Source organism: Musca domestica, unplaced genomic scaffold (genome assembly GCF_030504385.1).
Source record: "Musca domestica strain aabys unplaced genomic scaffold, Musca_domestica.polishedcontigs.V.1.1 29, whole genome shotgun sequence".
NCBI lineage: Eukaryota > Metazoa > Arthropoda > Insecta > Diptera > Muscidae > Musca > Musca domestica.
In genome coordinates this window covers 9,015,512-9,038,671 of record NW_026712296.1, presented here as the reverse complement: position 1 = coordinate 9,038,671, position 23,160 = coordinate 9,015,512, and the positions used below count along the sequence as shown (strand labels likewise).

General features: G+C 35.1%; 1 protein-coding gene across 1 annotated transcript in view; it reads left to right on the top strand.

Annotated features, from left to right (window-relative positions):
• The first annotated feature begins 997 nt into the window (after positions 1 to 997).
• LOC105261815 (homeobox protein caupolican-like) overlaps positions 998 to 23,160 on the top strand; it is a 196,892-nt gene continuing 174,729 nt past the window's right edge. The window contains exons 1-2 of the mRNA XM_059124440.1: positions 998 to 1,780; positions 2,439 to 2,569. Of these exons, the coding sequence (XP_058980423.1) occupies positions 2,525 to 2,569 (45 nt within the window). The 5' untranslated portion in view covers positions 998 to 1,780; positions 2,439 to 2,524. The remainder of the gene's footprint in view (positions 1,781 to 2,438; positions 2,570 to 23,160) is intronic.

Below are 23,160 nucleotides of genomic sequence, written 5' to 3'. Positions count from 1 at the left end.
AAGTTACGCAAATGTGAATAAACAAACCAAAATACTATGATAAAAGAAAAAGACTATTCCATCCCACAACGCCTCCCAATGAGACAATATTCAATAAAGAGAAAAACACGTAAAAAACCTACCTATATAGGTATTGTATTGTAAGATAAAAATGAAGAAAGCCATTGAAACACAACCATCGAATTGCTGCTTTTCCAATAAGCCAAGAACTAGTCCAGTCCGCACAAGAGACAAAATTCATTCACTGAGAGAGGTAGTTTTCCCCTTAACATGGAAAAATCTAACTAGAATACCCATAAGAAAATTTCCAATTGCATTAGCACTCTAAGTTCCCAAGCAAATGGGAGAGTAAATGAAATGGAAATAGTAGAATGAGAAGGCAGAGAGTGAATAATATTTATTTGTCGAGTGCAATGTGAACAATAACGAGTAACTAGTTACTTAGTTCCATGTTTGACCGTTTCGTTTTTTGGCGGCGCTACTGTTTTAATACTTCAGTGGGTCATAGGCGTTACATGGGTCTCGTTGGAGAGGCGAATATGGCCATGTGCGTTAGAAAGAGAAATAAAGAAACATATTTTTGATAACCCCCTCTAGTGTTGGTTACACAAAGCGTGTGCATGCAACATAATTGTAACGAGTTTTATGATTAATGGCATTTCTGTTTCCAACAGCAACAAAAACAACCACCTTTTGTGCTTTAATGCATAGTTCTATCTCTTTCTTCTTCATGGACAACCAATGGAAAATAAAAGTAGTTGGTCGGTTTATTGAGCTTGCACAACACAAGTATGTGAATTGTTAAATATATATGTGTGTATGTGTTGTTCTCGGTTTTTATTTTGTTGTTGTTGTTTTTTCTTCGTACCACTGCTTTGTTTGATTTTATTTTCGTGAAATGTGACATGGGACTTATAGTGCTGTACTCTTCTGGTGCATGGACGGCGTTGCTCACAACCTTACGACAGCTCACAACTAGTTTGTGCTCGAACGTTAAAACGCGCGCATCAAAGCAAGAGAAGGCACGCAAAAACAAGTTTGAGTTTTCATACCGTCGTCCGTCGTCTTTGTCGTTTAGCAGCGGCAAACCAGTCAGTTTACTTAAACAGGAAACCGACAAATAGGAAAATCAACAACAACAGCAACTATCAGCTCCAATTGCAATGTAGGAGAGAAGAGGAAACATACAATACACACCACTCAAGTCTTCTCCAATACGAATTACAAGAAAAGACGCAACCCATAAGATAAACTAGAATCAAATTGGATTTACGCACATGGAACATAGACCAAACGTAGATGGCAGTAGTGGCGACGGCGATGGTGGCCAAGTGATCTTCTTATAGGATTCGTAAAGACGAACTAGCAAAATACCTACCGGATATTAGGCGTACACACTAGCTCTCGTTTACGGCGATACTCTCATTTATACAGATACACAACCACACATACACACGTGCGCCTCAGCTAGACATTTGGTGGTATGTTTATTGTCGCTACTTTAGCCGACTAAATCCGTACAACGCACTAGAACGGGCAACCGGATTGCCGTATGTCGAAACGAATTAAAACCAAATACCTGCATACGTAACGCAACATAAATGCAAGTGCAAAATAGCCGTCGGTACTTGAAATAAATGCATTAATTAAAAAAAAAACATAAAACAACGATGCGATAAATAACTTAATGCCATCGAAAAGACAAATAAAATAAAAAATAATCTTGACCTTGTCTATGAAAGAAAATCGAGGTTACATATACCACTATTGGGGTTAAAATGTACGTAACACCTATTCTAGTTAGAAGTCTTAAGACTCAGGCCAAAGACCGGCTTGTCGAATAACGTGTGTCGTTCCTATTATGACAAGCCCTTTTAGCAGCATAACAAAATAACAATAACATTAACGCACATCACACACATCTAGTTTGACCTTTGAAATGTCAAACAAGTGTCAAGTTATTAGTAGATGTCGGTGTTACAATTTGCTTTGACATTTGTCGGTTTCTTGTTTTTTTGCGTCGACTGTCTGGCCTGTGATGTTTTCTTTTTTTTCTAATGTTTGCTTGATTTTTACAAAAATTCTTTAGCCAATTTGCTTTTTCCTACTTGGGCTACCGTTTGACGTTTTGATTAAAAAAACACACACACATACAAATAGAGTCATATAAGCAGCAAAAAAAAAAAACAATCATAATATGCAAATAATCCTCTGTCAGCCAGTCTCCAAAATGACAATAGGTTTTGCTTTTGGTTATTATTTCCAGTGAAAAGTGTCAAATTTCACTCGAACATATTTGAAACGAAATAAAACAGCTATAAAATGAGTATCGGAAACTCATCATACAAAAATCAATGTGCTACTGCTAATATATTCAATAAACAAACATCAAGCTTCATCATCATCACAACGATTTTTAATTGACATTTTTCTTATAGTATTACCTCGACAGCAATGTTCTGCCGCCTGCAGTATAAATAATTTGTAGTGATAATTAAAAAGAAAATAAAAATTGTATATCATTATGTCATCTTATCAAATTGATTGTGGATATCCGACGGCAAATCAGGTAAGTGCCATTAGCTTTTTTTAAGATCAACTTTTTACGCATAAAAATGTATCTAATCTATAAATGAAGAAGAAGAAATTCAGGCATATTAGGTATGTTCTGAGAGTGGCGAATGAAAATACAGGGCATTAACAACTGTAACAACTGTATATACTGTTAGGTCCTTCCTTAATTTGTTTTTATGAGTTTTTTTCTCATTTTAACCATTGTAATGCAGCGACTTTTGTTTGAAAAATAATATACAAACCATGAAAACGCAAGAAAAAAAAAATAAACATTTGAAATGAATATTCGAACAACTTCAATTTTAAACTGCAAATGTCAAATCTGATGGAAAAATACAAATATAAACAAAAACAATTATTCTACTACAAGTCATGACCTTTACAAGGTCGGCCAGTAAGCCCATCTGACAACTAAGATTGCTGTCAAAAAACATCGGACAATATTCAGAGTGTAAAATGGAACATATCTTTTGTATACAAAAATGCAAACATATCTATTAAACTGCGAAGATTTTTAATCCCGGCGAAACTACGAATACACGTTAAGCTTACTTTTGATTTTTGTATTGATAATGATAGTCAAGAAGGGGTGTTAGTTACAACGTTGATATTTCTAGAACTGTTGGAGCTATTTTGACAATTTTCACCAATTCAGAATGGCCTCTCGACAGAAGAAAATATCATTTAAAGAATCGCACAAAAATGTTGAAATAAAAAAGTGAATATTTTTTGTTACATTTTGTGACATTTTTTGTCATTTATGTATCGCATAAGATATTTTCAATTTGACTTACAATTCAACGTACATTTTTTATTACACCCTACAAAACTATGTGTTGGGGTATTATGTGCAGGATGAGCTTATGAAAAAATATCAAGACTAATTTATTATATGTGCACATCTTTTGTAATAATTCAGAAATCTGATCAAATACTCCTTTGTGATTAGAGGGTGAAAAGAATCATAACTTTTGTATAAAACATACCAAGATTTCCATTACGCCACCAATATTTTTACATTGCTAATGTATAGCTAAATATGTGCAATGCATATTTAAAAGGAAATTATATTAGTTATTACACATATAACTTAACAACGGCTGGACTGATTTTGACAATTCTCACATTTGCAGTAAAGGCTAAAATCCAAAAAAAAAAAAAAATAAATAAATAAATAAAATCTCGTAAAATATGTTATTTATTATACCCTACAACACTATGTGTTGGGGGTATTATAAGTTTGATTGGGCCAAAAATTATGTAACACCACGAAATATTGATTTCCCACATAGGAAAGTATATATGGATCTTTCTATCTCGCCGAGCTGAGTCGATCTAGCTATGTATGTCCGTCCGTCCGTCTGTCCATGTTAATTTGTAATCGCTCTACAGGTCGCAATTATGGCCCGATCTTCACGAAATTTAGAATGGAGGTGGGGCTAGGGTCAGAATAGAACCCTATGATTGCCAAATGTTTAGGGGTTGAAATGGACCAAATACTGAAAAAATATCGGATTTTGCAGTAGCTATACAGGTCGCAATTATAGACCTATCAACGCGGAATTTCTCATGTACCTAGAGTTTAGGGCGGGGAAGAAGCCTACCAATTTGGGTGGTCATCGGATAATATTTAGCGGGTAAAATAGACCATTTTTTTTTTGTAGAAAAAATTCAAAATTTTTCATTCATTTTTCAATTCAATATTTTAAATCCCGGCGAAATCACAAAGCCATGTCAAGGTTACTTCTGATCTTTACATTGATGTTAACATCCAAAAAATCGAATATATAGCAAATATATGCTATATATATGTCTATCAAAGAAGATATGCTTGAAAGATCTCATATATGTCGAGAACGGCTGAACTGATTTCGACAGTTCTCAGTAATTCAAAATGGCCTCTTGGCAGGAAAGAAAAAACGTCAAAAAAATTGCATAAAAATATCTCTCTAAATATGAAAATATTGATTTTGTAAAATTTTCTCATATTTTTTCAATTTTGTCATATTTATTTTGGCATATTTTCATTTTGAATTAAACATTTGGTAATATTTCTACAGCTAACAAAACTAAGTCGTTAGGATATCATATACAGATCGCATTTATGGCCCGATCTTTAAGAAATTTTGCATGGGGATAAGATGAGGGTCAGAATAGAAGCCTCCTCTTTTTGGAGATGATCGCCATATATTTATAAAACTGCAAAATTGTCAGGAGGTCATAATTATCGCCCGATCCTCACGCACATTTGAATGGGGGTTACAGGACATTGCAAAAGCCAAGCAGTTTTGGATGGCCATCCAAAAATATTCAATGTGTGAAGGAGTTTGCCAACTTTTGTAGACAAAATACGAAAATGTCCATTCCAGTGACTTTTTGGAGAAATCACAAATACAGGAAAGACGCACTTCCGACTATTTCGTTAACGCTGATTTCGTTGAAGAATATAGTCAAATGTCTGTATCTCATATAGATGCGTTTCAGTCAGAAATATTGGGGAAATCTTTGGGGAATATATTCCAGATCTAGGAAGACCATTTAAGTGCAACATCTACCAATAAATTGGAAATGAGCAAATTAGTTTAAGTTGCTATTATTTGAACATTAGAGAACGAAACCTGACGGTTTTCTTTTATTATTTGTCACAATATCTTGTGGAATTCTTTCGAGTATTTCGCCTATATAAACTGTATCGTTTATTATAGTGTTGTAGGGTATTCAACGGTCCACCCCGCTCGACTGTAGCCTTTGCTTACTTGTTTTTTATTATATTTGTTATAGCATGAAATTTTTTAATTTGACTTTCAATATTGAATTGTACATTTTGAAATATTTTTTACACCCTACCGAAACAAAGAGGACGTTAATATAAGCATAGGTATTTTGGCCCATTCCCGGTGAAGCGCTTGCTTGAGGTGATCGACACTTTGATATTTTTTAGTGCCAATCAAAATATTCCATACACAATAGTCCATCGGATTGATATCCGGAGATTTTGGTGGCCATTGTGCGCTGGAAATGAAATGAGGAACCTCATTTTGTAACCATTTTTGGGTGGCGCGTGATGGTGCTGAGTCTTGTTGGAATGTTCAAGGTCTGCGGACAAAATGCTTGCGTGCCCAAGGCTTTAATACACTCTCCAGAATATTTCCGCGATAATATTTGGCATTTATTCTGATGCCACGGTCGATTAATAGGAGCGGAGAGCGACCATCGGCTATTATGGCGGCCCACACCATTACCATGGTCGGCGCTTGAGTTTTGGTGGCCAACCGAAGGTGCATATTTTCAGCTGACCTCTTTGGCAAGTAAACACGATCATTTTGTTTGTTTCAAATTAGGTATTTGAAGTTCGAAATAGATACTACAGCCTAAGGCAGAAAATTATCTGTGAAGGTCCACGTCTTCATATAGCCCCCATATACCGTACCCCCCGATATTCGGTATTTTTATGATTTTAGCTACATTATAAACAGATTTTCCTTCAAGTTTCTCATTTAAATATTGTAATAACTTATGACAATAGTTGCCTATTTAGGTCCACGTCGTCATATAGGCATTCGGTATTTTTAAGATTTTAACAGGATTTTTAACTGATTTTATTTATTTATTTATTTTTTTTGAAAATTGCCAAATTTGTGCCAAATGGTGGAGGGTATTAAAACAGCTTTTTTACTTGTTTATCCCTGTATTGTACCTAACAGAAAAACATTGCAACTACATTATATTCCATTGTTAATATATATCCCAGAATAGTAATAACGAGCTATTTTTATATTTATAATTTTTTTTATATTCCGTTTAGGAATTTCCTTACAAAAGAACTTAAATATTCACACAATTCAAGTATTCAATTTCACATAATTGCATTACAAGCATTACCCTCTATTGTGGTGCCCAAGGCTGCCATCCATGTTACTCAAGTCTACCAGCATCTTATGTGTATTAGACTTCTGCAGTAGTGGTAATGTGGATGCTGCTGTTGTTATATATGTATGTACGTATGTTGCATGTTCTTGTTGTTAGTGTTGTCTTCGCCAATGTTGCGGCTCCATACCATAACTAAACATCAATATGTAGTAACCAATTCATTAAATATTTTTCCAACTTGTTTGTCAAGAACACATCATCTTCTTTATCATCATCCGTTGGGTTTTTCTTTTTTTTCTACAATGCTCTTGGTGCTGTTGCTGCTGCTCTTTTTGCTTCTTCTTACTTTTTTTTGTGTCACTGTCATCACTGGCTGTGCCATTGACAATAGCCAGGAAGGAGTCATAGGAGCATATGGACATATTGGCGGCTTGACTGGCACTCGTGGTCGTGGTTTTGGTCAACATTTGATAATTTCTGCTCATATATCATCACTATAATGATGATCTGTCATAATTCCATCAGGCATATTTTGACAAGCACATGCATGGAATAACAAATAGTTGCCACAAAAAGAGCTGGAGCAATGTGAAGGGGCCAGGCAAACGATGAGAAAAAATTCAACGCCGTCATGCATTCAGCGATTCTGTAGACGGTTGCATTGCCGGTAACACAGTGCTCATATAGTTGATCTGTTTCCTGTCCATTGGCCAAGTAACTCTGGCCATGGAAGGAATAGCTCCTTGCTCCTTATATGTGACATGCCAATGATGAGAGTGAGAATACGATCGATTTATATCACACGAATCAATTTAAAACAAACTACCCAAGAATGGTGTTCACAAGCTTTGGGTGGCTGGCTGATGATGATTCTATGCCGACTGAATGCTGAGAATTGTTGGGTGCAGACGCATTTCCAAGATGAGAGAATCACGTCTCAATGCTTTAAAGCATGTGATGGGAATTTACATTGACATTTTCCGAATGCATAACGAGAAATGGAATAAGGTTCTTGTACATGGCAATATTTATTTTTATTCTTGCATTTTTGTTTTGGTCTGCTTGGCTGGCTGGATGGATGGTTGGTTGGCCCGTCCAATGATGGCATGTGTGTATTTGTTGTGGAATTGTCATTCGCAAAAGTCGTTTTCTTTTCAAACCAATTTGGGTAACTTGTATGCGCATTTAACATTTATGACCATTTTTTGCCAACCAAATCATGTTGGGCATATCGAAGTGCGTGTGTTATGACGTGTTGTTTATGAGTTATCACACCGTGATTCTACACCATGGCCAAGATTATGACTGAAGTGGATGTAAGAGAAAAATGTTATTATAAACGTTTAAATATATAAACAATGCTCAAGAGACATGGATGAATATCTTATTATATCTTATTATTGGAGGACTTTGAGTGCATTCCATCAATTGCTCCAAACTCGGTATTTAATCATGTAGAGAATCTCATTACTAAAGTCGGGTAACAATTTTGTTGTCGGTCCAATATATCCCCTAAAATTTTGCGATCATAGGATTCTATTGCGATTCTAACCCTGGCCCTATGCAAAACTTTGTAAGAACTTTAGGATCAGAACATTCAAGAATTAACATATCATAGTAATGGGCTGATTTTATTTTCATTCGGTATTCTCCAAACTAAATATCCACTTTTGATGCCACGTACATATTTGTGATAAGAACATTCATTATAAGCATAAATCAAATTATGTAAGCAATGTAACAAACTGATATATAGTCTATAAAAATGTATATTACTTTTTCATTTATTACAATTGTAGTCATAGTTATTCATGTCCATCGTTTTTTCTGGCAGATGCTCACTTTAAATATTAAAGGAAAAATCCTCTGCGGTTTATTTGTTTTAAAAATCTGATTGGAATAATTAAAATATCGATATGTTCTATTTAAAATTAATATGTTAGATTTGCTGTAATATCCTTAATTTTGTCGAGATTAACTGCTTCTCCTACAATTGACAAATTTACGGAACACAGAATCTGGGCGAGTTCGTGTTAAAAAACCATCAAGTTGAATTTTTTGATTCCAATGAAATAAAGGGTGATTTTTAAAGAGCTATAGGAAAGGTAAAAAAATATAAACTGTTTGAAGATTATTTCATGCAACACTGACCCCTACTGCGCCGCAAATAGTTTATCCGACATACTCCTTACAACATTTTGACCGATAACTCTCGATTAAATGAATCAATGTTGTCTTTCGATGCTTGAATTGAAGTGGGCTTGTCGGTGAGCTTTACCATAGCCCGACAAAAAATAGTCTAAAGGTTATTTACCACGATCTAGGCGGCCAATTGACCGGACGGGAAAGTGAAATAAAATGTTCACGGAACTCACGTGCTGCGCTTGCATTTTGGCATGCGAGACCGTTTTGTTAAAATCACATACCAAGTCATGGTACTTTGCGATTTGCACCATCTTTGAAGAAGTACGGTCCAATTATGCCATCAGCCCATAAACCGTACTAGAACACGCATTTTAATAATAACCAGTAAAAATCCTAAAGTTCTTTATGATACCCTACAGCACTTTACATATATAGTAGAACTTCACATAAAAAATAAAAGTTTATATGGGGAATTTGTGAGAATTAAGTCATCCAACTATGACTGTAGTTATAATTTAAAGTCCAAAGGAACTAATATATGAGATGAATATCCTGATCTGAATCGATTTCTATAAAATTGGCCGATAAATTTGTGCTTTTTTAATTCGGGCTTGTATTACCCATTTGGTGCACGATTAACTTGAAATCGGATAAAGAAATATATGGGAGCTACACTCAAATCTGAACCGATCTTGATAACATTTAGCAAAGGCATATCTGAGCTGTATTTGATACGTATTTGATAAATCGGATGAACAAAATATATGGGAGCTATAGCTATATATGAACTGATTTCGATCAAAATTGGCATACTTATTTTCAAGCGTAATTTGGTCGTTATTACACGTTTGGTGCACAATAAAACTCAAATCGGACGAAGATATTTATGTGAGCTATATCTAAATTTTTACCGATTATCTCCAATTCCAATAGGGTTCGTCCTTGGGTCCGTTATATGGGGGCTATACGATATCGTGGACCTATATAGATAATTCTCTTTCAGGGGATAAATTACTCACAAGGAACTTTCTGTGAGAATTTTCAGGCAATTCTATTGAAAAATGTGGATAAGTTCATCAAAATACCGAATAACGGGAGGTGCCGTTATATGGGGGATATACGATATCGTGGACCTTCTCATTCGGGGTGTGAAGTACTCACAAAGAACTCTTTGTGTAAAATTCCAGACAATTCCATTGAAAAATGTGGCTAAAACCATCAAAACACCGAATATCGGGAGATGCCGTTATATTGGGGATATACGATATCGTTTCCATAAACACAGATGAAGCTTTGTTTTAAAACCAAAATGTGTTTATTATTTTAACCGAGTTCCGACCTAGGTTAGAGTTCAATTAACATTTAAAATTTTACTTTTTTACTTTAATGATGACTTTAATGACTTGATTGAGGGTTGTTATTTTTTACAAAAACATTGCCTGGATTCTTGTCAGCAACATTGCCGAAGACACTATATACCTAGAATGCAAGGATCCCAATAAATCGTGGCTCAAATATATTTTGGTTGCCATAGATGTTAACACCAATGTACGTGTCTTATATTTTTATATTTTTAGCTCTACTTCCATAGTCTTTTCTATTGTTTTGGAAAAAATGAATTTTGTCAGACAGTGTTATGTAAAAAGTTTTAACCCTTTGTGGCAAGGCCACGGAATAGAGAGGATCTATATTATCCATGTTCTCGCCTGCATTAAATCTGATGAATGAAGAAAAGATGGTAGTCAAATATATTACTTCGAATATATGTATTCGTACTTCTGATAAATATTCAAGGACAATTCCTTCTAAATTTGTACATCCTTATATTTCTATTGGGGACATACGCTACCTTTTTGCTGGACTGATTTTAACGATTTATACAAATTCGGAATTGTCTCCTGTCCAAAAAGGACACTATTCAAAAAAATCGCGTAAAATGTGATATATTAACATTTTCATTTTGACTTTTGAAATGTACATTAGTAATGTTTTATTTTGCATGATTTTTTTCCATTTTGATTTACTTTTTTCTAATGTACATTTGTAGTGTTTTGTATTTTTTTGTTTTTGAATTTGAATATTAATATAAATTTATTAAATTGACTTGATTTCTTGAGAACTGAATTTGATGGCGGGTTACATGGAAGTGTAGTACCGAATTATGTGGTGGCGAAACGGAATAGAGGATATCGAAATAATTTAATGCGGTCACACCAAAGTTAAAAGATAATTACTTTTTCAAAATCGCTAAAAAATCACGAAAAAGAGATCTCATTGCAAAAATTCTCAAATCGGGAAAAAATCGAAAAAAAAATTTCAATGGAATCGAATTTTAAAATAATAGTACATTCCATTGACAAACTTTGTAAGGATCTTTAAACATTTGCTGTAAAAAATCAGCGAACAAGTTGAAGATTTTTCAATTTGTTATTCTTCTTTTGTCAATTTTTTTCAATTTGTATTATCATATTGAATTCAGTGAATTTGTTGTGAACAAAATAAAGAATAATTTTTCACTACATACAATTTTTTACAAAAAATTAAATAAGTGCGAAATAGGATGTTAACTGACATCTACCTTTCAACTCCAGGGCCTACATCGTGGTTCAGCTGGAAGATGCGAACACATTTAAACAATCAAAAATGACCGAAGAAGCCTAATGGGGCTCATTTAAAAGCGTGGACCTACTTCTTTCATTTGACAATAATCCGTCCAATGAGAGCTCAAAATGCAAAATTCTTTGGGAGTGCAATCAGTAAAATGCCAAATTTAAAGGGTGCAAAATAGTAGAGCGAATGGGACTTTTAATAAGAAAAGGATTTCTATCCTTCCAGAAATTCTTTCCGCTTTTGCAGGTCATGATATCGATCATAACTCACGGATAAGGGTACAACCCCATTTCATATTTATTTAACAATCGTATGATTAAAGCTATTTTTGGGGTCTTGGCCACTTTTTTTCATATTTTGGCTCTTATTTGGCATTTTTGTTTCTAAGTGGGTAGAGAACCTCTTCGCATAAAATTTTAAATTTTCAGAGTAGGGCCCATTTTGGTCTTGACCACATTCATTAATTGATTTGGCTAAAAATTGTATTTATGCTACCCTGGAGTAGGGAACCATCATACAGATAATTGCCACATCGGAATTTATTTAAGTAAAGTCCCCACATTGGAGTATCCCCAAGTCCACTTTCACATCTAATGTGTGGTCAGAAAAGAAAATTTTGTATTCTATTGAATTTGTAACCCCCCAGAGAATATTGTACGTTTTGGTATAAACCTCATATGAATGTATCCCTGATTTCAGGTATGACCGTGGTCTTGGCCACATTTTTGGCATCTTGGCTTTTCTATTTCGAGGGTCTTGACCACATTTTCCAATCTATTTTGCTGTATTTAGGCTACTTCGTGAGTAGAGAACCATCTTACAGAAAAATGTCAACATAGGTAAATATTTTGGTACAGTCCTCATATAGTCCCCAGGGCCGCCGATCTATAGTGATTTCTACCGATTGGCGGACAACAACATGGGCAGCGTTGATTCGTCATTGAATTTTAGTATGAATAAGAACATAGACTTCTTCGGGACTCTAAAGCGCAATCTGAGGTGCTCTGGTAATGGGTGTAAAAGCGTAATTAACTTTGACTATTCAGAAATTATTTTGTCCTCCTTCCATAGGTATTTATTTCTATTTAGTCGGATCAATATTTATGTTAAAATTTGTTCACCTTTATGAGCCAGATTTGTGAAATATTATGCTATACAAAATTTGCATTAAAGACTAAAACTACGGGCCGGCAACGCGGACCGGGCCAGCTAGTTTGATATAAGTTCAAAAGTGGTATGTATCGGTCTACTCCGAATCATCTGGCTCAATATTTTGATTCGGATGGTAATTCTGCCAACAAACATTCTATTCTCTCAACAATTATTTTGTTGTGATGCCGGTAAAACCACTGTACAAGGATCACATTTTTGAAATCAACAAAGTTTTGTTATGATTTCCTTCTGAGGGGGAAGATTGCGGCACATGAAGCCGTTTGTCACCAATACAATCAACCAGCATGTGACTTCTGATGTCCGCAATAATAATTTTAATAGTAGTTGATGATGATGTTGTTGTTGTTGTTCTTGCTGCCATCATTCTTTGTCGTACCGGTCGAATTTGCTTCAACGCAAGCTGATGAAATGTTTATTGTCACTTGTTGTTGCAAGTTGTGCAATGAATGCTTCCTTTTCAGTTTGTTTGTAAATTTGTTTCGTTTTTTTGGTTTTGTTGTCGTTCAATAAATTATTTTCCGTAAAAAAAAATTTATGGAACTTTTTTCTAGTTTTGTTTTTGCTGTTATTGTTTTTATTGCTGTCGCTTCAAACATCGTAAATCATTCATACGTTCATTCATCGAATCGAACTTGTGAACTAAAAGTGAAGACAGACCCGAAGATGCGACAGCTGAGGCGAAAGGATGAAGAGCCGGAGCAAAAGATTATTTATTGTCGTTATCACAGCATCGGACATGATGCACTCGACGACATTTTTGTGTCGCACTGAAGTTGATCAATGTGGCATGGATGGAGTATGGAACTCAACTGAACTGTTCATACGTTCCAGCAATTGTTGCATTGGGGGTTTTGATTTGTTTTTTTTTTTTTCTGGCTTTCTAAGCGCTGTTGGTATGTCAATGATGTTAAATGCTGTGTTGTTGAATCTCTTAAGACCAATAATATGCTGTCGTTGCCATCATTGATGCTGATGATGACAACAATGTGGATGATGGTGATGATGATGCCGATACTCTTGTTTGTGGTACTCATTATTATCTTCGAGTCCTTCTCGGCTACTTTACCAACTCCAGATAATGATGCTGTGCAAACCATTGCTGATCCAGATGATGCGATTGATTGCAATACCCGATAATGTCGTCGTACTGCAAGCAAGTGTGTCTGTGGCTTCTTTAAGATGGGATGCTACTACGTTCACAGTCCTTTTATATTTATTTACTTGCGTATATATCAATGGTCCAACATCCATTTCGTTTGGGAACCGAACGAACGGCGCGGTTTGGTGGTAATGTTTATTGATGGCTTTTTCTTACAGAAAAGAGATTTTTAACACTAAAGTAATTAGTTTTGCAATTAATTCACATAAAACGCAAAGTGGTAAATTGCCTTCATCTGCTATTATTATATCTAAGGACGAACAAAGAGATTATATTTCAAGTGCTAAATGAGATTTGTTGTTTTGTTAACACATAATTGATTGTCTTGAGCTGAATGTCAAAAATCTAGATAAGAAAATTAAGAATAATAATTTTGTTATATTTTGTATATAATTTGTGTGTATTTGCCTAAGATCTGGAATATCAAATTAAAATGATTTTTTAATTCGTTTTTTATACCCTACAACACATTGTGTTGGGGGTATTATAAGTTTGATTGGGCCAAAAATTATGTAACACCTCGAAATATTGATTTCCCACATAGGAAAGTATATATGGATCTTTCTATCTCGCCGAGCTGAGTCGATCTAGCTATGTATGTCCGTCCGTCCGTCTGTCCGTCTGTCCATGTTAATTTGTAATCACTCTACAGGTCGCAATTATGGCCCGATCTCCACGAAATTTAGAATGAAGGTGGGGATAATGTCAGAATAGAACCCTATTTCTTTTGGAAATGATCGCAAATATAAAACTGAAAAATTTCCTGATTTTGCAGTTGCTCTACAGGTCGCAAGTATGGATCAATCGACGCAGAAATTAGCATGGGGCTAAAGCTTCGGGCTGGGCAGAAGCCTTCCGATTTTGATGGTCATCGGGTAATATTTAGTGGGTGAAAAAGACTATAACATTTGTGTTAAATTAAAGTCAAATTTCCAATATACCGCGAATAATTTTAGTCCCGGCGAAATCATAAATAGACGAACAGGTCAATTCTCACCGTTACGTAGATGCTGATAGTAAATATATCGGATATATATAGCGAAATATATACAAAGGAATGTTAGATGGAATGCTTATACCTTAAGAATGGCTGGACCGATTTTGACAAATTTTGTCAATTCAGAATGCCCTCTTGACATAAAAGTATAAAATCTAAAAAAATCGCATAAAAATGCCAGTTGTGATGTTAATATAGATTTTGTAGTATTTTGTGAAATTTTTTTTTTTTTCATATTTTTTATCGCATGCGATTTTTTCAATTTGACTTATAACATTAAGGTGTAATATTTTTCCACCTTACAACACAGGTTTAGGATATTATATACAGATTGCTATTATTGTCCGATGCTCACGAAAAGGGTAGGGTTAGGGTCAGAAGAGCTACGCCTATTGTTTTCAAAGATATTTAGGGGTTGAAATGGACCAACAACTAAAAATGTTCCTGATTTTGCAGCCGTTATAAAGGTCATAAATAGAAACAAAAGGACATGAAATCTCGCATGAAGTTAGAGTTTAGGACAGCGGGTAGAATGGACCACTACTTTTGTCTGAAAAATACCAACATTACGTACAGGCGATAGCCGAAATACACAAAATGCGAACTTCTGCCTTTTTTGCTGATTTCGTTGACGAATATAGCCAAATATCGTAGACAAGAAGATCGTATAGAAGAGTCTTTCGCCTCAGCTGTCGCATACGACGGAGTGCGTAAATATAGGGCAAATGTCCCTGGTCAAAATGGGTAATATCTGGGCTTAGGGTAATATCTGGGCAGTGCTCCGTCACATAATTTCAAAAGCGAAATCTTCCAAAATGGATTTGGACATAAGGGGGCTTCGAACATATTGTAGTGTTGTAGGGTATCACATGGTCGGCCCCGCACGACTATAGCCTTTGCTTACTTGCTAAAATTTAACTTTAGACACTAGCTTTTGGTATTGCTGCCATATAACGGTACCTCCGAATATTCAGTATTTTGATAATTTTTGCCACATTTTTCAACGGGTTTGTCTAAAAATTGGCATTTGTGGTTCATAATGGAATATTTATGTCCACGTATTCCTATAGCCCGCATATAACGATACTCATCGACATTCGGTATTTTTATAATCCTGGTCATATTAACTCACGAAATTGTTTCAAATTTGGGATTTAAGAAGATTTACTAGATGACAATCCTGAAGTATAAAATTGTCTACAGAGGGTCCCGTTTTGGTTTGGTCCCCATATAATGGTCTCTTCCGCTTTATGGTTTTTCGAAAAGTTTAACAGCTTTATCCAAACGGTCTTACTGGTGTCTCTAGTTTAAAGAGTCGTGTTCCACTTAAACATTAAAAACAAGTGGGCCGACCATGTGATACCCTACAAGACTACAATATGTTAGAAGCCCATAATTCATTTTTTGAAGGTTTTTCTTTTGAAATTTTACCCTTAGCATTTTGACCAGGGACGTTTGCCCAATATTCACGGACTCCATCGTGCTGTTAGTTGTTGTGGTCCATTTTACAGCAAATACAAACAATTTTATTTTTTTTTACCATTTTACAAACAAATATAATCCAATGGTCAACCAAATGCTAGAATTCTTCCTTGTCTTTAACTGTTTTTGGTTCATTGGAACCACTAAATATTTTGCATTCATCTCCAAAAACAAGAGGCTCCTCTGTATCTTCAAATTTAGATTCTATATTCCTCAAAGAAGTCAGCATAAAAAAACCAGAAGTTCGCCTTTTGTGTATTCCGGATATCGCCTATAAATAATACTAATACTCTTTCACACGAAAGTAGTGGTCCATTCTACCCGATGTCCTAAACTCTAACTTCACGCGAGATTTCGTGTCCTTCGGTTTCCATTTGTGACCTTTATAACGGCTGCGAATTCAGGAACATTTTTAGCCGTTGGTCCATTTCAACCCCTAAATATATTGCGGACATCTTTGAAACAATGGGCCTAGCCCTTCTGAGCCTAACCCTACCCTTGTGAAAAAAATCGTGAGGATCGGACGATAATTGCAATCTGTATGCAATAACCCCAACCTGTGTTGTAAGGTAAAAAAATATTACAAAATATACACTTCAATATTATAAGTTAAATTGGGAAAAATCGTATGCGATAAAAAATATGAAAAAATGAAAATAATTCAATTCAAAATCTATATTAACATAATTATTGGCATCTTTTTATGCGATTTTTTTAGATTTTATACTTTTGATGCCAAGAGGGCATTCTGAATTGACAAAGTTTGTCAAAATCGGTCTAGACATTCTGGAGCTATAAGTATTCTAGCTAACATCCCCTTCCTTTGTATAAATACATTGTATATATTTCGCTATATAAATGCGATATATTTACTATCGGCCTATGTAACGGTCAGAATTGCCCTCTTCGTCTATTTGTGATTTAGCCGGGATTTAAAATATTCGCGGTTTAATGGAAAATTTGACTTTTATTTAACACAAATGTTATGGTCTATTTTACCCACTAAATATTACCCGATGAGCATCAAAAGTGGAAAGCTTCTGTCCAGCCCTAAGCTCTAGGACCATGTTAACTTCGGCGTCGATTGGTCCATCATTGCGAACTGTAGAGCAACTGCAAAATCATGAAATTTTTCAGTTTTAGGTCCATTTCATAAATATTATGCGATCATCTCCGGAAGCAATAGGTTTCTATTCTGGCCCTTGCCCCACCTCCATTCTAAATACCATGAAGATCGGACCATAATTGCGACCTGTAGAGTGATTACGGACGGACGGACGGACGGACGGACGGACGGACATACATAGCTAGATCGACTCAGCTGGGCGAGATACGAAGATCCATATATACTTTCCTATGTGGGAAACCAATTTTTCGAGGTGTTACATAATTTTTGGCCCAATCAAACTTATAATACCACCAACACATAGTGTTGTAGGGTATAATTACATCTTTAGGGGGAAGGGGGATATTTATAAGGGAGATTTTTCTTTATTTACTGACAGATGACACTTACTAGCCACGCATAAAATTATTTTCCCTTTTCATACATAAATATTTTTAATCTTTGAGATTGTAGCGAGTCAAAATATTCGAAAAAAATTAAATTAAAAATAAGTTTGCATACTACGTACTTTATATGAGTTTATGCAAAAATCTCCTACAAATCATAATTTTAAAAGGATGATGGCAAATTTTTTTTTTTTATAAAATGTTACTACAATTCATTAAAGAAAACAATTCTCTATTTCCAATGTATATCAAAAAATATACATAAAGGACCCAAAAAAAAAAAAAAAAAAAAAAAAAAAAAACCGAAAATATTCCCTAACCCTATTCGAGTTAACGACTGAAAGTTTTAGGCAAGGTATAAAGGGAAGGTGTTAAGAAAAAGAAATATTTGACACAAAATTTCACTATAAATCTCGGAATAAATACAGATAGATACATTCATTTTTAAGAATATTAGAAATTTATGTATTACAAGTAGAAATTCTATGTTCGCTTTTTTACACGCCTGACAGTAAGATAAAATTTTGTTTTAGGCCAAAGGATATAATTTTTATAAGAGTCCTCAAATTGAAAATTAATTTATTTTTATAAAATCCTACCAGTCGAAAATTTAGTAACGATTCTTTTTATTTGGAATGTTTTTACGTTGTCGAATTATGTTTCCCATTTTATTGCAGGATCCATGTATCCTAAACAAATGGGTTTTTTGTTTTTTTTTTTTTTCAGAAACTTGACAGCAAATTATAGTGTTGTAGAGTATCACATGGTCGGTCCCGTCCAACTATAGCTTTTGCTTACTTGGCTACATTCGTCAACGAAATCAGAATCAATGTAAAGGTCACATAAAATTGTGGTCCATTTCACTAGCTCAATATTATCCGATGGTCACCCAAAATGCTAGGCTTCAGCGCTGCCCGAAACTCTAACTCCATAAAAATCAGCATCAATGTAAAGGTCACACAAAGTTTTGGTCCAATTTACCAGTTAAATATTATCCGATGGTCATCCAAAATGCTGGGTTTCAGCGCTGTCCTAAACTCTAACTCCATAAAAAATTCTGGTCTATTAGACAATTTTTTTATTTTTATTTTTTTTTTAACCCCATCCAAAATTTTGTGAAGATCGGACGAAAATTGCGACCTGAACATAATACACCAATACAATACAATTCAATATTGTGAGTCAAATTGGTCCATTTTAGTCCCTCAAATATTTTGAGTTCATCTTCAAAACCAATAGGCTTGTATTCTGACCTTAACCCCACTGAACACAATTTTTCGGTAATAAGTGGATCCCAGACCAATTTTCCAAGAGCCCATTCAATAAAAATGCTGCTTTGCGGTAGGCGGTTCGACTTCAGTCCTTTCGCAAAATATTCCTCGTTGTTGAGTAACAGGGGGCTAATTGCTGAGAACGGCGACGAATAATTGATGGTCATCATTAACACTGACCGATGCAGCTGCGAAATTTTGTCAGTTCATACTCTAAGTCAGCGTGTTGGTGGTGCAATGTCAAACAATGTAAATTTGGTGAGAATTTTAGTCACAATTGTTCGAATAACCGCTTCAGTGGGTCGATTAAACTATGATTTAAAATAGAAGAAGTCCGCGATGAATTTTCTTAACTGAGCACGCATTTTATAATAAAATTTAATCATTTTCAAGTGTTGTTCGTTTGTAAGACGATTCATGGTAGCGAAAATCACACCTTATATAGATCCATGTTTTTCTATGGTTCTTATATAACTGTAACTTCTTATCTTCGGTATTTTAATCATTTATGCGACATTTTCAGCGAAATAGTCTCAAATTTGGTACTTGAAACACACAACAAATAACTACTCCTGTATTTTGTGAATTTAGGTTTTGGTATCACCAACAAAAACAGTTCCGCCCACTTTATGATATTTTGAAGATATTAACTGCACTCTCCAATAATTCCTCTCACACTTTCTATTGAATATTATCTCGTTTGAATACTAAAATCCGATACTTTTATTTTGAAAGTTGGTGGATGGTATAAAATGTGTGGCCCGGCCGAACTTACACTTTTTTACTATATTGTCAAATAGTATATCAATATACCATTTATTAATATTTCAATCTAACACTGCTGGCACCAGCAAATATATCCCATAGAAAGAGAAAGATTTTGTTCTTAGGCAAAGAAACTTACACTTGATGGGGGTCATAATAAATTCAATGAATACTAAATAGGTCTATGTCGCCATCAAAGAACCCAATTTAAAGTAGGCTATGTGAATGTCGAGAAAGAACAACAAGAAACAAAAAACGTTAAACAACAACAAAATAGTTGGCGTTACAAAAGAAAAAAAAAAAACAAAACACAGCATGCAACCAACTGCCATCGACCTGCCAAGATTAACATAAAAAAGGGTGCAACGCTGTAAATGCAATTGCAGTTATAACCGTCTAGGAGGACCGTGGTAATTTCACAAAAGCAACATTGAACTACATATTTGTACAAAATTTGTTTTTGTAAAGGTTTGATATTAGTAAACTAATTAAAAATTCTTTGTTGGCATTGTAGTCGGTGTAGCTGACGCTGGAACACCAAAGTGAAAAAAGTTATTAAATTCTTATCTCTTGTATCAAAATAGCTCTTATGGCAGAGGCGACGACTACAAAAAGTAGCAAGAAAAAAAAACTATGTGTATGGCGGTTCCTTTGAGCGATACATGCTATGAAATTGCATAGAAACTTTAAGAGGATACTGTGCATGAGTTTGACCAGGAGAGTCTTGACAAATAAGTTGATATTATGATGTACACTGTGGTTCGAAATGTATGGCAAGAATTTTTTTTACAAATATTATCATCGAAATATTACAAGAAATCAGGAAATGACAGGGTGTCCAAATAAAATTGAAGTTACAGGGAAAAGTGCAAATATTCAGCTCTTTATACCCTCAGACATGTGGCTACAAAGGGTGTATATCAATTGCCTCACATGACTCACCTAAATAACGGTTTGGACCAAGTCCATTCGATCTAGGGATGTCCGTCCGAAGGTAGTATACGATTTGATGCACACTTGGTCGTAATTTTATTATTAAACTTAGAACAAGTTCGGAGATGGGAAATATCGGTCCAATTTTTCTTGCACCTATTATATTGAAGTGGAAATTTTGTATTGTTTTGAATTCTGAATGAACAAATGAAATGAGTGCGCAATTCGATGTTAAATGGCTAGAATTGACATCTAAATTTCCAACCACAGGTCCTACATCGTAGATGAAGATGCGAACACTTTCAAATAAACAAAAATTACCAACACAGCTGCATGGGACTCAAAACGTGAATATACTTCTTTCATATGTCAATAATCCGTCCAATAAATGTCCAAAACTCAAAATGCAGAATTCATTGGGACTGCAATCAGTGAAATACCGAATGTAAAGGGTGCAAAAATGGCATGGCGAAATTGACATTTTCTATGATTTCTATCTTTCCAGAAATTCTTCCTAAACTTTCAAGATACTTTAAATCGCTTTTGCAGGTCATGATATGGGTCATAACTGCCGTATAAGGGTACAACCCAGTTTCAAGTGTAATTTACATTTTAATCATATTTTTATACCTTCCACCTTGGAAAGGAGGGTATATTAACTTTGTCATTCCGTCTGTAACATCCTTAAATATTCGTCGTAGACCCCATAAAGTATATATATTCATAATCAGCATAAAATTCTAAGTCGATATAACTAGGTCCGTCTGTCTGTCCGTCTGTCTGTCTGTTGAAATCACGATACAGCCCACATTATTTGACGTAGAGCGCCAAAATTTAGCAGAGCTATTTGTATTGTGTTTAGGATGGTTGGTATTGAAAATGAGATATATCGGTCCACGTTCTGGTATAGTACCCATATAACGGTACCTCCCGATTTTCGGTATTTTGATTATTTATGCCACATTATTTCACGGATTTGTCTGAAAATTGGTACTTGTAGGTCATAATGGGTCCCTGTGCGGGTGGCAAAACATTGTATGTATGGGTCCACGTTTTGGTATAGCCCCCTTAAAAAGGTACCTCCCGATATTCGGTATTTTAATTTTTTTGCCACATTTCATCACTGATTTGTCTAAAAATTGGTATTTATTGGTCATAATGGGTTCCAGCTCCGGTGGCAAAACATTGCATGTATGGGTACATGATTTGGTATAGCCCCATATAACGGTACCTCCCAATATTCGGTATTTTGATGATTTTTGACACATTTTTTTAAGAATTACTCTGAAAATTTATTACTTAAATCTAGCACATGCTTCCTCTTCTTGTTTCATTTATGTTATCCAATAGAGAATTAGCAAGAGGATTTGGATGGTTCTGTAGTCTTTCAGTACAATTTCTACATAGTCTTTTAATCTCTTTATACCCTACAACACTATGTGTTGGGGGTATTATAAGTTTGATTGGGCCAAAAATTATGTAACACCACGAAATATTGGTTTCCCACATAGGAAAGTATATATGGATCATCCTAGCTCGCCGAGCTGAGTCGATCTAGCTATGTATGTCCGTCCGTCCGTCTGTCCGTCTGTCCGTCTGTCCATGTTAATTTGTAATCACTCTACAGGTCGCAATTATGGCCCGATCTTCACGAAATTTGGAATGGAGGTCGGGGTCGGGCCAGAATAGAACCCTATTTCTTTTTGAGATGATCGCCAAATGTTTAGGGGTTGAAATGGACCAAATACTGAAAAAATGTCGGATTTTGCAGTAGCTATACAGGTCGCAATTATAGACCAATCGACGCGGAATTTCGCATGTAGCTAGAGTTTAGGACGGGGAAGAAGCCTACCAATTTGGGTCATCACTATAATAAACGATACAGTTTATATAGGCGAGAAACTCGAAAGAATTCCACAAGATATTGTGACAAATAATAAAGGAAAACCATCAGGTTTCATTCTCTAATTTTCGAATAATAGCAACTTAAACTAATTTGCTCGTTTCCAATTTATTGGTAGATGTTGCACGTAAATGGTCTTCCTAGATCTGGAACCAATATTTCCCAAAGACCTATAATCCCTCAGACGTGGCAAAAGATTAACATTTATTATTGGTTTTTGGCTGAAACGCAACGAAATCAGCGTTAACGAAATAGTCAGAAGTGCGTCTTTCGTGTATTTGTGAATTCTCCAAAAAGTCACCGGAATGGACATTTTCGTATTTTGTCTACAAAAGTTGGCAAACTATTTCACACATTGAATATTTTTGGGATGGCCATCCAAAACTGTTTGGCTTTTGCAATGTCCGGTAACCCCCATTCAAATGTGCGTAGCTATACAGGTCGCATTTATGGCCCGATCCTTACGAAATTTTGCACGGGGATAAGATGAGGGTCAGAATAGAAGCCTACTCTTTTTGGAGATGATCGCCATATATTTAGGGGTTGAAATGGACAAAAAAACTGCAAAATTGTCGGCAACATCAAAATTAAAGTGCAACATCTACCAATAAAGTGGAAATGAGCAAATTAGTTTAAGTTGCTATTATTCGAAAATTAGAGAACGAAACCTGATGGTTTTCTTTTATAATTTGTCACAATATCTTGTGGAATTCTTTCGAGTATCTCGCCTATATAAACTGTATCGTTTATTATAGTGTTGTAAGCA